The following is a 15,211-nucleotide window of genomic DNA, read 5'->3' as shown; positions in this document are numbered from 1 at the left end:
TCTTTTTCCTGTCCTTCCAGTTTCCTCCTGACTTCCTGTCCTTCCTTACCCTCCTCCTCACTAACCCCCTGCTGCTCATTATCATAAACAACATGAGGCTGCTGTTGGCTCTGAAACGGCTCGACTCCTTCATCTCTCCAGTCGGCTAAGAGCCCTGAGTGTGAAGTTTTTGGATTGTCAACAAAGACAATCCAAACTCACCACAAAGCTTCCAAAACATGTCTTTCCTGCTTCAAAAAATAAATAAACAAATAAATAAAAATAATAATAATCCCCCCCCCCCCCCCGCCATGTTGATTACGCTTTTGTTTCCCTGGCTCTCTTCGTTGGAAAGGCTCCGAAGTGCTGAGGATCACGCCTTACCTCATTTCACCCAGAGCCTGCGGTTACACTGTGGCAAGACTGAGGGAAAAAAGAGGCAAAGTGGGACAATTTTAATTATCCCCACATTCTAATTACTTCATTCTCCAGTGTTTCACATCATTTAGTGGAGATAAATGAGTGTCTGGCTAGCCGGAGGAAACGGAGAGGTTCATTATTTTAGACAAAGCACAGAGCCACATTCTCAATATGATAAACCAACCAGAGAATAAAACAATGATTGCTCGGGATAACAGCGATAATAGAGATGATGGTGATTGCTGGTGTTCTCAGAGGTGTAGTCAGCCTCCCTGACAAGTGCTGCTTATAATTTACAGACCTCTATCAGTTCAGCTTGGGGGCGTTTGAAATGGAAAATACATTATTCAGTACGGGTGGGGCAATTTTCATCAAGGTTTGTTTTGGTTGGCTCCTGATGGTATAATTCAAGCTCAGTAACTCTTTTGCTTTCATTGTACGTTGAACCCATTTGTTGTTTTATGGAGTAAGTGACTACTAAGAATGCTCTGGACCTAACTTATTTATAAACTGTCCTTGCAGCTCTATGTATTTGCTGTAGTTTCACAATTTTCCACTGGAGGGAGCTCTGCAACACGATAATGTTTCCAACACAAAGCGTGTGGCCAAGAACTGATCTCTTTTAAACTTGGAATATTTTCTCTTCCAGGTTGCATTACTTGGTTCTTATATGATAATTAGACATTGCTTTGCACTTGACACCCACTTTATCCTCGTAACTTCTGAACATCGTTGAAGGAAGCTCGGAGTCCACAGATCAGCAGCTAAAATGTTCAGACATAGATTTGTGATGAATGATGTCATAACATCATCATCCTTTCACTTGAGATTAAATGATTAAAGCCCCCCCCCCCCTTTTGCTCACCCTCTCTGTCATGACGTATATCCCATCATTCCTCGTAGGGATTTATGGATTTGCATGTTTCCCAGATTTCAGATGAAACTGAACTTTAAGGCTCTCTCTCCACTCCCCCACCGTGTCTTTGCCTACATGGGCAAGTACATGCCTGTTTTCTCAGAGAAACAATGCCCAAGGTGGAATGTCCATCGCATGAGATTAAAACTGCTGTATTGTCTGCAGGCCTACTGCTTGCACCCTTGTCTGTTTCAATGTTAAAGCGTATGATGCAACCTGCACGTTTCTAATGTTTTCAGGATGCCAAATATATGTAATCTGTGTTTGTCCTGGATCTCACAGTGCATGCTTGCAGCTGGTGGGTGTGAGAGCAGGTTGGATCTTGCCTCCATGCCCCTCCCTCTCTGTTTTGGGTGGGGGTGGGGGGGGGGGGGGGGGGGGGGTTGGGCGTAGCTGATGTAGTATATTTTTACAGGGGGTGAGCATTTGTTTTTTTGAGGTTAGCAAATCCCTGTATTGGACTTACGAGATAAAAGGTATTGCTGCCTGGACTCTTTCATTCTGCCTTTCTCTAATTGGATGTTTAAGCAGTCTTTACTAGGCTGCGAGCTTGTTTTCACACATCAGACGTCTGAGTGTTGTGTAGCGCACATGCACATATACCAATTTGCTAAAAGTTGATTTTTATAAGATGAGAAACTTGTTTTTATCAGACCCCACTTTGAATTAATACAAGTTAAATATTCTCAAAGATGCCAATCAGCTTCAAAGATTTGAAATATCAAAAGCTATTCATGCTCATGAATTATCTCTCAGATGTGCAAATCAGCGTGGATTACAGCACGGGCTCATTACATAATTCCTGTCTCTCAGGATTGACAAGTATGCAGCAGGTTTGGTATTGCGACTCATCACTCATCACTAAACTGATGAATGTGTTGCCTTGAAACTCAGTTTCAGACTTGAGATAGAATCGGTTAGATCAATCAGGAGCTTGAAACTCCTGTTTCACCTGAATCAAATTGTGTTTTTGGAATTTCTTTGAAGTTGCCTTGTCAGCCACGAGGAGGAGTGTTTTGGAGCATTTATTTGTCTCAGTGTGTTTTCATTTCATTTTGGGGTCCAGGTTTTGATCTTGGCAGTCTTTGTTAAATTGCATCATATTGTGCTGTTATTACATGGAGAAAATGCTTATGGTAAGTATGAGACTGAGCCTAAATGTGAAATATTTAGGATTTTCTGCGATGGTCTCTAAGCTGCAATGAGAGCGAGAGAGAGCCAGAGGCGCTTGAAGCCTGCCGTCTTTTCCTGTTTGGAGCGTTTTGCTCCCACCACCCACTGTTTCCTCACCTCGCCTTCTCTCCTCCCTCCTTTCTAATGCAATGTTTTGGGCTTTTTTTTTTTTTTTTAAATGCTGATGCTGCACTCAAACACCTGGACACAAGAGAGACAGGCAACAAGGACAGAGAGAAGCGAGAGTGTAAACAAGGAATTGACAGAAGAGCCCAGGGAGTCGAAGGGGAGAGAGGGAGAGACTGATTGGACTGACGCTGTAGGATAAGGTGACATGAGCGCGCTGTTCACTGCAATCTGTGTAATGACCCAAATGTTCAGCAGGGAGTGCACTGTGCTAAAGGGCAGCCAATTATTTTTACACTTTTGAACAGTGAACAAGTTCAAACTCCTCACGTCTGGAGCAGAGGAAGTTAAGAAACGAAGCCCTCTGGCTCGGAGTGGAGCGGAGGAATGGGAGATACCTGTGCTGGAAAAAGCTGGACCAGACACCCGACTTCTAGTTGAACTCTGGTTGACCTGTCGGCATGTCAGCCTTTAGGAGGAGCAGGAACTGCAAACGCTCGAACCAATCCTTCTGTGATATGTTACAGCTGGTGAGCTGTGTGTCTGTTTGTGTGTGTGTGTATTTAATGGCTTGTGTTGTGGATTTGCTTTTCATAAAGGTCAGTGGTTATGTTGTGGTACCAGCGGTGCTCAGTTGTCAGCCGAGCAACTGTTTAGGAAAAACGTCTGTCAAAATGTATCTGATCACACGTGCAAATGGCTGGACTGCACCATTCGCATCATACTGCATCATAATATTCAGTTTATGTGAATAGAATGAAGAAGGACCACCTGTCAGTATCACTGAGCTTCAAAATCCAGTGCTCCAGAAAGTATTGAAGAATCAATATCATGTGCTAGGGTTCAGTTGTTTAGATGAAAATATCCGTTATTTTTTTTTATTTTAAAAACATAATTACGTCTCTTCTGTTTTTGTATGACTAATCCATTAGTAACTCTTCTCTCTGCTGTTTGATCAGTGAAAATGGTGATGCGTTATGCCGCCATTCTTCTCCTCCGGCCCACCCACCGTCTCCATCTCCACGTCCATCCCCCGCTGTCGTCTTCCTCTGCTCCATCTGTCGCTAATTCCTCCGGCCATCAAGGGCAGGACTTGTGCTTATAAGTGTCATTGCCCTGTTTGTTTTGTGTGTTTTGGAATATAGGGGCAGGATTTCACTGTTGAATCTGTTTCTATTTGTGTGTTGATCACAGCATTGTCCAACAGAGCTTGTCTGGATGTGTTGGCTCGCTATGCCGCATGAATGACTTGGACATTAGCAAGGATGCGATAAGATGTGTGTAATTTTAGCTGCGTTTAATTCATATTTAGTTTATTGGGTGGGGTCAATTCACGTGGTTTCCTTTTTAAAATCGCGGAAAGAGCTCATCCATACTCGATGACAATGACAAGGAATGCCAATATCAGCAAGACTGGCTCTGGCAGAGTTGTGAAACAGGTTTTGAATACCACAATGGAAATTGTGTTTGTCATTGGTGCAGCCCAGCGGGAGATGAGCCGTGGAATCAAGAAAGACAAGCCATGTCCTCAGCTTAACCAGCTGTCAGTGGGAGCCGTGCAAGCAGGCGCAATGTGTTATCACAGATTACAATCAATGGACGTTTTATTGACCCCCCCCAACACACACAGTTCAGGGATGTTTGTGACATAAAGACACACTTCTATGAACAACACTGACTGCTGGGTTCAATTAGAAGAATTAACCCCATCAAACTAAAGGAGGCAAACACTTGGAATCCTCCTGCTTTGTTTTCTGTCAATGCAGATTTTGTCTTAAAATCACTAGATGCATCAGAGTCTCACTGTATTAGCTGCAGTGATGATTTTGTGCTGAAGAGTCTGAAATCCCTCAAAAGACAGGAAAACCGCTTAATCGCTCTTTTTTACTGATTTGTGCAGAATCAATAAGAGGGAGATTCTTTTTGCTCTGCTATGTAAGGGAGGGAAAACGATGTACACCTTTCTGACACCTCACGCTTTCAGCAACAGCCTGTCCTCATCAAAAGACAGTGAAAGTTCTCATCTCCAAGAGAGATGGCCAAGTTGGTTTTGCAGACAGTGGAAAGAAAAAAGAAAGCACTTCCTGCTACTGAAGAAACTATCAGTATTGTTGATTTACTCAATATTTCTCAGATTTGCTTCAACACGCCCAGCCTCTTGGTTTTGATGACTCTCCCATGTCACTTTCGATCTCTACTGTTGTGTTCACAGTTTCAGCCCTGGGCTTATGAAAGAAAGACTGAATATGAGACATAGACAGAACCTCCTGAGCCAAACTGTTTCTGCTCCTGTGTCGGTGTTGAACCCAACACGAACCCAGTTTCTTATGATAATCATTACCTGATATGTATTGTATGACTTAATAGATGTACACAGTCAGGTGGATTTTTTTTTTTTAAACATTAGGCCTACTACCACTTGGCCTTGGCAGGTCTGCTCATGCTTGGTATTTTTGATACCAGGGATGTTGGTGGGTGTTGTTATGGCAGGTTTTGCAAGAATGTGCTGTATTTTTTGGTGTCGGTGCATATTTTCCAGTTCATAGTATGAGCAGTATTAATGATGTGAGTACATGTGCGCACTTTGCTGTTTACTTATCTACGAAAGACTAAATTTAAAGGTCTATTTCTGTGAAGGAACTTATCTTTTAAGTCTTACTCTGGCTCTTCGGAACTCCAATGACTCTTAAAGGAAATCATAAAAACAAGTCAAAAGTGATTTCTTTGTTTCTTGTCTGTCTGTTCAGAGCACGGAGCAGGTCACTGCTTTCTGCCGCAGTCTCCATGACATGAATCCCCTGGAGTGTCCGATGTCATGTTCCTCATCGTCGTCTTCGTCATCGCTCTTGCCAAGCCCAGTGTCGGCTTTGCCGCCGACGGCAGGGACTGCCACTCTGAGGCAGCTCTCCCACGCTGACAAGCTCCGCAAGGTCATCAATGAACTTGTGGAGACAGAAAAGACTTACGTCAAAGTGAGTACGAGCTCTCTGCATTGTTGGATCTGCAACAGGCAATCCTTAAATTAACTTGGAGTGAATCAGCCGTAGTGTGTGTTTGATAACGCGATAGCACACAATGTACTCTGGTAAAACCACACTCAGCTATTGTAGTCATAATCATAATAAGCTATGTAGAACGCTGACATGCTTTTCCTGTCATGGATGGATATGTTTGTACATGTGTGAGCTCATTTCTTTCCGTTACGTAAAATCCTCAGTAATCACCCCCCATTAAACATCCTTCCCATCATGAGAGGCCCCAACATGCCCTTTAACATTGGACCACACGCTTATCTTACTCATGCTCCTTGTCGTCGTTTTCAGGACCTGCGCTGTCTGATAGAGTGCTACCTGACACCTTTGCAGAAAGAAAGCTTCCTTACACAGGATGAGGTACGTTCTACCTGACGTATTCAATCAACAAATAATAATAAAAAAAAAAATTGTAAAAATAGTTGTAGATGCACCTATCCCAAGCATCTCCATCTGTGTTTAGCTGGACGTTTTGTTCGGTAACCTCGGGGAGATGGTGGAGTTCCAGGTGGAGTTTCTCCGGACGCTGGAGGATGGAATCAGGCTGGTGCCAGATCTCGACAGACTGGAGAAGGTGGAGCAATTTAAGGTGAATTCCTTACACTCCATCCATCGATACTTACACCCGCTATGTGTTTAGAGGCCGTTAGGAGCTGGCTTTTCTGACATAGATCTTGATATATGGTGTACTACAGTGTTTTTGCAGCTGTGCAGAAAAGTGCAACTTCTTCCTTTGATTGAAACAATGATGCTGAGGTCGTTACAACCTGACATGCTCATCTATTTCTTACAGAAAGTGCTGTTCTCCTTGGGTGGTTCATTTCTTTATTATGCTGATCGCTTCAAGCTCTACAGCGCCTTCTGCGCCAGCCACACCAAAGTCCCAAAGGTCCTGGCTAAAGGTAAAAGCATGCAGACAGGCTTGACTGCCAGCACTCATACAGCATAGTTTATTCCTCTCTAACATCAGTGGTATGTGATAGCTAAGGGTCAAGTGCAGTAGAGCATATTGTGTTTTTTTTTTTTTTTTTTTTGTGTACAGTAAGATACAGCTGGAATTGGCACACAATGAGGCATAATCTTGAAACTGGCAGTGTGATCGTGGTGCCAGATAAATTTTAGTACAGTAGTGTCCAGATCTGCAGTTACTTTAGTGTGCGCCTGCCTCTTTAATTGTTGTTATCTCAGGTTGGAAGTCCCGTGCAGGTGTGCTGGTTCATGTTACTGCGCAAAATGAATGAAAACTCATATTTCTACCCTTTCAGCAAAGACTGACCCAGATTTCAAGGCTTTCCTGGCTGAGAGAAACCCCAGACAGCAACACTCATCCACTTTGGAGTCCTACCTAATCAAACCCATCCAGAGGGTCCTGAAGTACCCTCTGCTGCTGAGGGAGCTCTACTCTCTGACTGACCCGGACAGTGACGAGCACTACCACCTGGATGGTAAGCCGGCGTCTCTTAAGACTTGTGGAACAGTAATTAATTAAAGATACATGAGAGTGTGGTAGTTATCGTGTGTGTGTGTGTGTGTGTGTGTGTGTGTGTCTCTCATTCAGTTGCGATGAAGGCCATGAACAAGGTTGCGAGTCACATCAACGAGATGCAAAAGCTTCACGAGGAGTACGGAGCTGTTTTCGACCAGCTCATCAACGAACAGACTGCAGACAAAAAAGAGGTAAACAAGTGTTTTGTCCAAGGTGATCCACGTTTTCCACAGACAAAAATCGATGTTTTATAATGCGTTTTTGTTTTTTGTTTTTTTCGGTTTATCCCAGGTGGCTGACCTCTCCATGGGGGATCTGTTGCTGCACTCGACAGTGGTGTGGATCAACCCTCCGCCGTCGTTGGTCAAGAGCAAAAAGGACCCTGATTTGGCTGCATTTGGTAAGCGTTGGAGTGTCTTCCTGATACAAACGCATCTTTGTATAGATGAACTGTACATGCAGAGCAGTATTATTCATATAACATAAACCAGAATTTTCTATATTTACCAAATGACGTCCACTGAATTTGGACATAATAAAGCCTTTACTTCAATAACCAGACTTCACAGCTTTTTTTGATGGGTATCCGTCCGTCTGGTATTTTCAAGTGTTTCCACGGTCGAAGATTTAAATCAAACATCTCAGAAAAAAGTGCAGGATTAAATTTTGTTTTTTCTTGCATCTTTATGCACAAGATTGGTCAAAACTCAGAAAATCCTGTCAGGTGGAGTTTTTTTTTTTGTTGTTGTCGTTTTTTTTTTCCACAGATGATTTGGAAAGCACTAGCAATGTAGCGTGTTGGCATTTTAAAGGATAAACAAATACTGATTTTGAGCTTTAGATGACATGCTTGTTTCTCTCTGTTTGAATGTCCTCTGCTCTAAATAAACACTGCACTGTGTAACCAAATCTTAACGCTGACTGTCACGTGGCACTTCACTCCATTTCACACAGTGCTGTCATGCATTGTGTGAGATGGAGTTGTTTTAGATGATGAAGAAATGGACTCGGGGAAAAGAAAAACCCAGTCAGGCATGTTGCATAAGGAGCACATAACTTGCTCATCCTCACGCTGATAGGATCACATAAATTTCTGGCCCCCATCTGTAAGAATTCGCTCAGCTCAGACACTTTGGCCGTTAAATATTACATCGGCGTGGTATTAAGGTTTCCAGACAAGGTGATTGTGAGGGGTCATAATGGCTCTGTGCATGCCATCAGAGCTGCTTTCCCTCAGAACACCGTAACTAAAAGCATCCGTTGGCCTGCTGCACTTGGCTGGCACTGTTGTAAATTGGGTATTGAAATGTCTTTGTGGTATATGCCATGAATGCAGACCCTCATGATGGTTTCTCTTATTCCCCCTCTTTGTTTCTTCTTTGCTCTTGTTTTAGTGTTTAAAACAGCAGTTGTGTTTGTCTACAAAGACTGCTCCAAGCACAGGAAAAAAATTGTAAGTACCATTTTTCTCTTAATTAATTCACATTTCAGACACACTATGGTGGAGTTTGTACTGTGCAGACGAGGATCATTTCCTGTGAAGTTTTTTTTTTTTTTTTTTTTTTTTTTTTTAAATCAGATGAGACCAAAAAGAAATGGAGGATGCTGTTCTCCATTGTGGAACAATACACTGAACTCTTGAATCTGAGCGTTGTTATTAAGAATTCAAGAGACCAAAGAGGCTCTTTATGCACACTGTGCTGTTCCTCCATTAGTGCAAAGCAGATGATTTGATGATGATTCTCCTCTCACTTCCCTCTTGTGCTCTCTGCTGTCAGGTTGTTGTATTGCAGGGATTGTTGTATTCAACCCTTCATCTTTCTTTTTCAGGGTGGATCTCACCGGGCATCTGTGAACGACGACAGGGATCCTTTCCGTTTCCGTCACATGATTGCGACTGACTCTCTACATGTCCGCCCCGTTGCAAGTAGGTTGATTTTGAATACAGTCACATACATCATTGTATCATATATTCAGTGCTATGCGGCCCAGGTATCATTCAAAATCACACACCAAATTCAAGTCTTGGACAAATGCAACTCACTTTTGCAATTTATTTTTGTTTACGCTCCAGTAATTACTCTCAAATATGTATTGAATAAAAAAATCAAGTGTTTAGACAAAAGTCTGAGAGACTCAAGGTCTCTGGCATTCAGATGAGGCAGTTGGGAAACTTTTGAATGTTTATTTTTATTTTTCGTTTTTTGCACGTGCTGCAGGTTAATGTACTGGTCAAAATATAACGCATCTTTCTGTGAGAATGTGTATGAACTAAGAAGCTTGAATGTCTGACATGATTATTTTTTGCAAGCAGTGAACTGAGGGACTTCATTCATTTCCGCAGAAGATTTTCTCACCACTAAAAAGTACACATAAGTGGCAAGCCATTCTGTTCTTCAGGAAGAAATGTATTTTGAGTACATAGAAAAGATTATTTTCATGTGCAGGCGTGTCACAGATGTTGTTTCTCATGACCCAATAAATTTTGACTGTAGCTGCAAACCCCCCTTGAGTCTACTCAGTGTTGCTGTTTTTGTCGCCCACATAAAAATAAATGGTAACCTTTTGTAAGCAAAACGGATGAAAGCTATTTGTAGGTCTGCATGAAGTCTTCCTTGCATCCCATTGTTGTCCTGGTAGAACCTTAAATCAGCCTCTGGTAATTCAGCCCAAGTATGATCGTTTGTCAGCCTAATGGCTTGTTGTTACAGGGAAAGAAATGGATGACGGAAATGAACTGAATACTCTTTATAAATATAGATCACGTCTGTTCTCTGCTCTTCTCTTGCGCTTTTAGACTCTGAAGGTACAACAGTGTGTGAGATAGTTCACACAAAATCTGAATCTGAAGGAAGACCAGAGACAACCTTCCAGTTGTGCTGCAGGTATTATTATCATTCTTATTATTATAAATGTACACATATATTGAAAGCCTGTGAACTGAAGGCGTCTCTAAACATAGAAAACTCTGCTGTTGTTTTGTCCTCGATTCGCAGTTCTCCAGATAGTAAGAAGGACTTCCTGAAGGCAGTCCACTCCATCATTCGGGAAAAGCATCGCCGGCAGCTTCTTAAGACGGAGTCGCTGCCACCCAACCAACAGTATGTCCCGTTTGGCGGGAAACGCTTGAGCGCTCTGAAAGGTGCACGGCGGTCTATGAACAGAGCAGGTGACGAGGGCTTAGCATATGTTCTACGTTACGCCCAATGCGCCATGTCAGTAACCTTAGAAGACTTACTTTGTCTTACGTCAACAAATAAATGATCTGTGTTTCCCTTCAGCTTCCGCTCCCTCTCGAACCCTCGCCCGCAAGAAGCTGGTGAGGAACCGCTTCACCATTGACACTGACCTGGTTTTCCACGGCAACAACAACAACGGCAACGATTCGAACCCGTCTTACTCTTCCTCCAGCTCGCCACTGTTCCGGCGAGCCCTCCTTCAGCCCCACAAACCTCAAGGGGAGGACACGGACCGTTGGGTGGAAGAGCAGTTTGACCTGGGCAGCTACGAAGACCAGGGGGAGGGAATCGACGTGGGGCAGGTGAAGGAGACGGACATTTTAAGTGACGATGACGAGTATTGCAAGTCTGTCCGAGCCGCGCCGGCAGAACCGGCCGACCTGGAGGGGAAGCTGGGGGGCCTCGACCTAGAGGGTGGACAGATCACGAGCCGCAACCTCAACGGACAAGTAGAGACGAGAAGTGAGACCGTACGGCGTGCGAAACAGGAGGAGGAAGAGGATGGATTACAGCAAGGTGACGACTCGGGCTCTTTAGACTCCTTCACCTCCTGCAGTGCCTCTCTGTCTCGCTGCGTTACTCCGACTCTAAAGCTCACTCCCCTGAAGCAGTGCGCTGCGGAGGAGGCCACAAATAATGACCATGACATCGTCTGGGTGCGACGAGACGACTTTGCCAACGGGTGCAACAGCGACGTCTTCTGAAACAACACTAGACAACTGTGATTAGAAGTATTAAAAAAAAAAAAAAAATGGGGGACAGAGTGGACACAAGCTTTAAATATCTAGAAGTTGAAGGAGAACACTTGTATTAAACCTCAGCCAGTCCTTCCTTTGTGACTGCACAACTACGTTTCCCTCCGCACCTGCATCTCCCCTATTCAAACAATCCTAAAACATTGAAGCACAGAGTGAGTTTTTGGGGGAAAAAGAAGCACTCAGCTTCATTTGAGGTGTCTCGAGTCCTACAGATTCTCAAAACGAGCCACTTAAACCGAGTCCTCATTGTCTCTGACACACACCTGTGGATAAATATGTATGAACTAAACAGCACAGCATGTACACACAGATATAACGAGCACGTGTGTGTTTTGTACACCGCAAGTGCGTATAGTACACAGAAGCACAGACACAAAGATTCTAGGCAGCTACCGTACCCTGCTCACGTTGTACTGAAGAGACGTCATCGAACTGTGACCTGCTGGCCAAAAAATGTCTATTTTTCAACACAGGAATGGGGGTGTTATATTTTTCTGACTCAGAAACTGTGTTTGTATTTTAACACTCAAGGGCTGTGTGTTACTGAACTTCTCTTCAGGGGCTTTCGGCTTAACGACTGCTGTGTAAAAGACGATGAGACCAAACTAGCTTTATTGTGCTTTTTATCATTTAGAGCTAAATATCGGTCGCACAGTGGTGTATAGTCAGGAGTACAATAGAGTGACGTTAATCTTCTTGTGTAAAAGTGTTTTGAAGCTCACTTTTGTCTCCTAGAATATCCTTTTTAAACAGATAGTTTGGACAAGAAGTAGTCTTACCAATTCCTTATTTAAGTAGAGCATTTTTATTGGTCTTTTTTAATGTTTACACCACATTCGGCTGCCCAGGTTTACCACAAACCCTACGGTCCTTCACATGAATGTCCAGTCTTAACTTCGGCTGCCAAAATAAAATTATATTTTGATAACCAGTGAATTTCAACAGGACTGCCAATATACTGGAGACTATTTTTTTCGTTGTAGAGGCCATTCTCTCCTCCCGCTCCATGCCCTCCATAAATGCCATAAGATTTCCTGCAACAATCCTGTTTGACTTGAATTTTCTTTGAAGCACCTGCATCCAGCAGAGCCATGTTAGTGACAGTACTGCAGAGCCAAGGAGAAACGACCTTCGACCCGTCTGGACATCAGCTTTCGCTCTCTCCAGCTGCTTTGACCTCAGTTGTGTCAGCAGCGTGACAAACCACACTTCACTCCCCACTTTATTTCCACTTCACTCACCCCCTCCTTGCTGCATCTCTTCCCCTCGTCCACCAGGCCATGCTGTTTCACTGTCATCATCACAGCAACACTGTTCAACAAAAAGTCCTCACACCTTTGGATGTACTAAACATGCACTTAATACCCAGCTCTGAGGGGGGAGGGTGGGGGGTCTGAGTTCCTCTGGTTCAAAGAATAAGGACAGGGATGGACTTCGGATGCTTCCGTAGGGTTTTTACAATGATGTTGGTTTCTTAGACTTTAGCTCACTGGGGGACGAAGCCCAGTAAGGACGTTCAGACTGTGAAGTACAATCACCTGGATTTGGGGGAAGATCCTGTGGGGAACCCCTTTGACCCCTCCCTTTGTACTGAAACTGTGTTCCTACATAAGAAAAAAAATGTGGATTATTATAAATTTTTATGTTAAAAAATAAATTTTCTAAATTTCATTTGTTTGTCATTTTAACTTGTCACCTTTTTCTCTTCCACAGGGAAGGCCAGAGCGTTTCGTTATCACATTGGGCTCATGAAATAAACATGATTGAAAAGTGAATCTGCAAAGTGGTCTGACATCAGCCTCAGAAGTCTAAATTATCGAAAGCAAAAGCAAAGAATCCAATGCCCTCCTGGAGGATTACTGGCCAAATATTTTAAGATGAAGGAGCTTCCATTAAAAAAAAAAAAAAAAAAAAAGTACGGAATGAGATTAAAAGGCTCCTCCAAGAAATTTCTAACTAGATACAAATATATCTTTGAAATGCAGTTTTTCACACCAGAATTGGAAGAAAGGTCAATATTTCATAAATTAAATAAGCAAATATGTTTTTCTTTTCCTTTTAAGTGCATTCCTTAATTCTGTAAGCAATCCTGTTTCTGCAACGCCAGCAGACATTTACATGTATGACACTGGCCACTCAGTATTCACGTCAGGCCTGTGTGGTGTAAGGATTGTTGCCCAAGGAGTCCTTCTGGTGAGGCTGGCTGGTCATTTTGTGAGTTAATTAAGTTTGTCTATAGGCTGTTTGTCTGAGGTCCAGGTTGAGTTGGCAGGTTTTCGCGGATCATTTGGCTCCCAGCCCTGCGAAGAGTTCACAAACACTGCGATAAACAAAATGTCAATTCTGACGTGATGCAGATTTTGCTGGGAGGAGAGTGAGGTTTTGAGGTGGTTGGCAGCAGGAAGCTGGGCCTTCATTGAAAAATGTCACAATATCAAAAAAAAAAAAAAAAAAGAAGAAGCAACAGCCTGGAGTTAACGAACCACACAAAGCGGTGAATAGATGCTGTCATCCATCACTTGTGGGGACACTCCGCTGACAGAACTGACTGATGCTGCTCACTCGGCTCTCCTCGGAGGAGTCCAAGCAAAATCTTCAATTAACTTCAATTAAAACACACTCCGACCATCACACGTGTGCTGATTTCACAAAGTCCTGTGACTGGGTGGAGGACAGCATCCAGCAGTCCAGTGAGATAAAGACCTCGTCTTTCTGCAGTGAGAGATAATCTGGCATCTGCCCTGTAACCTGAAGATTATTCTCCTCTCATCAGGACCGGTGGGGTGAACTGCTGCCAATCCATCTGCTGCTTAATCCGAACCAAAGAGAGCCAAAGCAGGCAGAAACGAGCAAAATGAGAGCAGAGGTACTTTCATCTTAAAAGCTCAGCTGGTAGAAAATAGACACAGTCGTAATAATTATAGCAATAAATATAAGAAAGAATCATTTTTATTGACTGCTTTTGTTTTGTATATATGTCCAACCATTCCGGCCTCAAAACTTTTTAGGTGCAGAGCAGAGTTGGTTTGACTGCACATGATTTGATCCAAACCTGAAGCACTAAGCTCTTCTCACATCTCCTGCATCGTGAAAGAGCTCCTCGGTTTTAACGCAGTTCCGCCATATCCAGGGGGCGCGCAGGTGTTTTCTTATTTTGAAAAACCTCAGCGGAAGTGGACTGACTCACTAATGGCTTCACACTCATCCAGTCTCTCTCTCTCGCTGTTTGTGTCTGCTGCCGCCCCGGAGGCTCATGAACTGAGAGTAAAAGTGGATGTGTTCGCTCTGGCTGACTTTTTTTTTTTTTTTTTTAAACCCCTGCAGCCAGTTTTTATTCGCAAGATGCGACTTCGGATGATTTTTTTAACAGGACAATTGGATTATTTTTAATTACAGATTCTTATCTTTATTATTAATATTATTTTTTTTTTCATTTTGATGTTAGGTTATTTATTTGGCACGACTTGGGGGATGGCAAAGTGGGCAGGATCCAATTGGGAATAACACTAATTTAAAAAAAAAAAAAAAAAAAAAAAGAAAAAGTTGCGCGCTTCCATGGCACGGCGGGTGATTAGCAGCTCGGATGGAGGTCGCCTCTCCCTGTCATGGTGTCAGTCTCCGCGGTGACTTTCCCCCCCTGGAGCGCTATGGAGGAAAGAAAGAGACTTTACTTCTGCCTTCTCGCCGCGGCGCAGCTCTGCCTGAGCTCGGCACAAGTCCTCAGGATCGGTAAGCGCAACAGCTGTTTACGCACGGTGGTGTCTGACGCATTTCAGCCACCGTCACCTCACCTTCTCCCTGCTGTCTCAGCTGTGACTTTCATCTGTTCATTTCTTTCTTTTTCTTTAAAACGACACATCTCTTTCACCGAGAGATGCGTCGTTTACTCGAGTGTTTGTTTTCTTTGTCTCCTTCATTATTCGGGAGGTTTCATCGGCAAACCGCAGCAAACTGAGAACACAAAGTCAGGTTTGCTGGAAAGAATAGGTCTTTTTAATAGTCAGAGGAGGATGTTAAGTCATTGTTAGTCAAACCTGTGGTTGATGGTGCTGTTGTTTTTACTTTCCCTCTGAGCTGATATG

The 15,211-nt window shown here is 43.3% G+C and overlaps 2 protein-coding genes across 11 annotated transcripts in view; both read left to right on the top strand.

The window, feature by feature from the left end:
* LOC115054248 (T-lymphoma invasion and metastasis-inducing protein 1-like) overlaps window positions 1-13,624 on the top strand; it is a 49,556-nt gene extending 35,932 nt beyond the window's left edge. The window contains exons 1-14 of one of the 5 annotated variants that reach the window (XM_029519364.1): window positions 2,728-2,817; window positions 2,923-3,144; window positions 5,362-5,586; window positions 5,938-6,006; window positions 6,110-6,235; window positions 6,440-6,548; window positions 6,912-7,091; window positions 7,205-7,323; window positions 7,424-7,532; window positions 8,527-8,585; window positions 8,963-9,059; window positions 9,930-10,017; window positions 10,129-10,301; window positions 10,414-13,624. In XM_029519364.1, the coding sequence (XP_029375224.1) occupies window positions 3,076-3,144; window positions 5,362-5,586; window positions 5,938-6,006; window positions 6,110-6,235; window positions 6,440-6,548; window positions 6,912-7,091; window positions 7,205-7,323; window positions 7,424-7,532; window positions 8,527-8,585; window positions 8,963-9,059; window positions 9,930-10,017; window positions 10,129-10,301; window positions 10,414-11,075 (2,085 nt within the window). In that variant the 5' untranslated portion in view covers window positions 2,728-2,817; window positions 2,923-3,075 and the 3' untranslated portion in view covers window positions 11,076-13,624. Of the gene's footprint in view, window positions 1-2,343; window positions 2,452-2,707; window positions 3,145-5,361; window positions 5,587-5,937; window positions 6,007-6,109; window positions 6,236-6,439; window positions 6,549-6,911; window positions 7,092-7,204; window positions 7,324-7,423; window positions 7,533-8,526; window positions 8,586-8,962; window positions 9,060-9,929; window positions 10,018-10,128; window positions 10,302-10,413 lie in introns of those variants that run through there. The other 4 variants (XM_029519365.1, XM_029519363.1, XM_029519366.1 and 1 more) reach the window with 4 other exon arrangements.
* An 836-nt stretch (window positions 13,625-14,460) lies between these two features.
* Window positions 14,461-15,211, top strand: part of grik1a (glutamate receptor, ionotropic, kainate 1a) — a 31,158-nt gene continuing 30,407 nt past the window's right edge. For all 6 annotated transcript variants that reach the window (XM_029518576.1, XM_029518573.1, XM_029518578.1 and 3 more), the window contains exon 1: window positions 14,461-14,858. In XM_029518576.1, coding sequence (XP_029374436.1) covers window positions 14,735-14,858 — 124 coding nt within the window. In that variant the 5' untranslated portion in view covers window positions 14,461-14,734. The remainder of the gene's footprint in view (window positions 14,859-15,211) is intronic.

This window comes from Echeneis naucrates, chromosome 14, assembly GCF_900963305.1.
Source record: "Echeneis naucrates chromosome 14, fEcheNa1.1, whole genome shotgun sequence".
Classification (NCBI taxonomy): domain Eukaryota; kingdom Metazoa; phylum Chordata; class Actinopteri; order Carangiformes; family Echeneidae; genus Echeneis; species Echeneis naucrates.
This window is presented reverse-complemented; position numbering and strand designations above follow the sequence as displayed.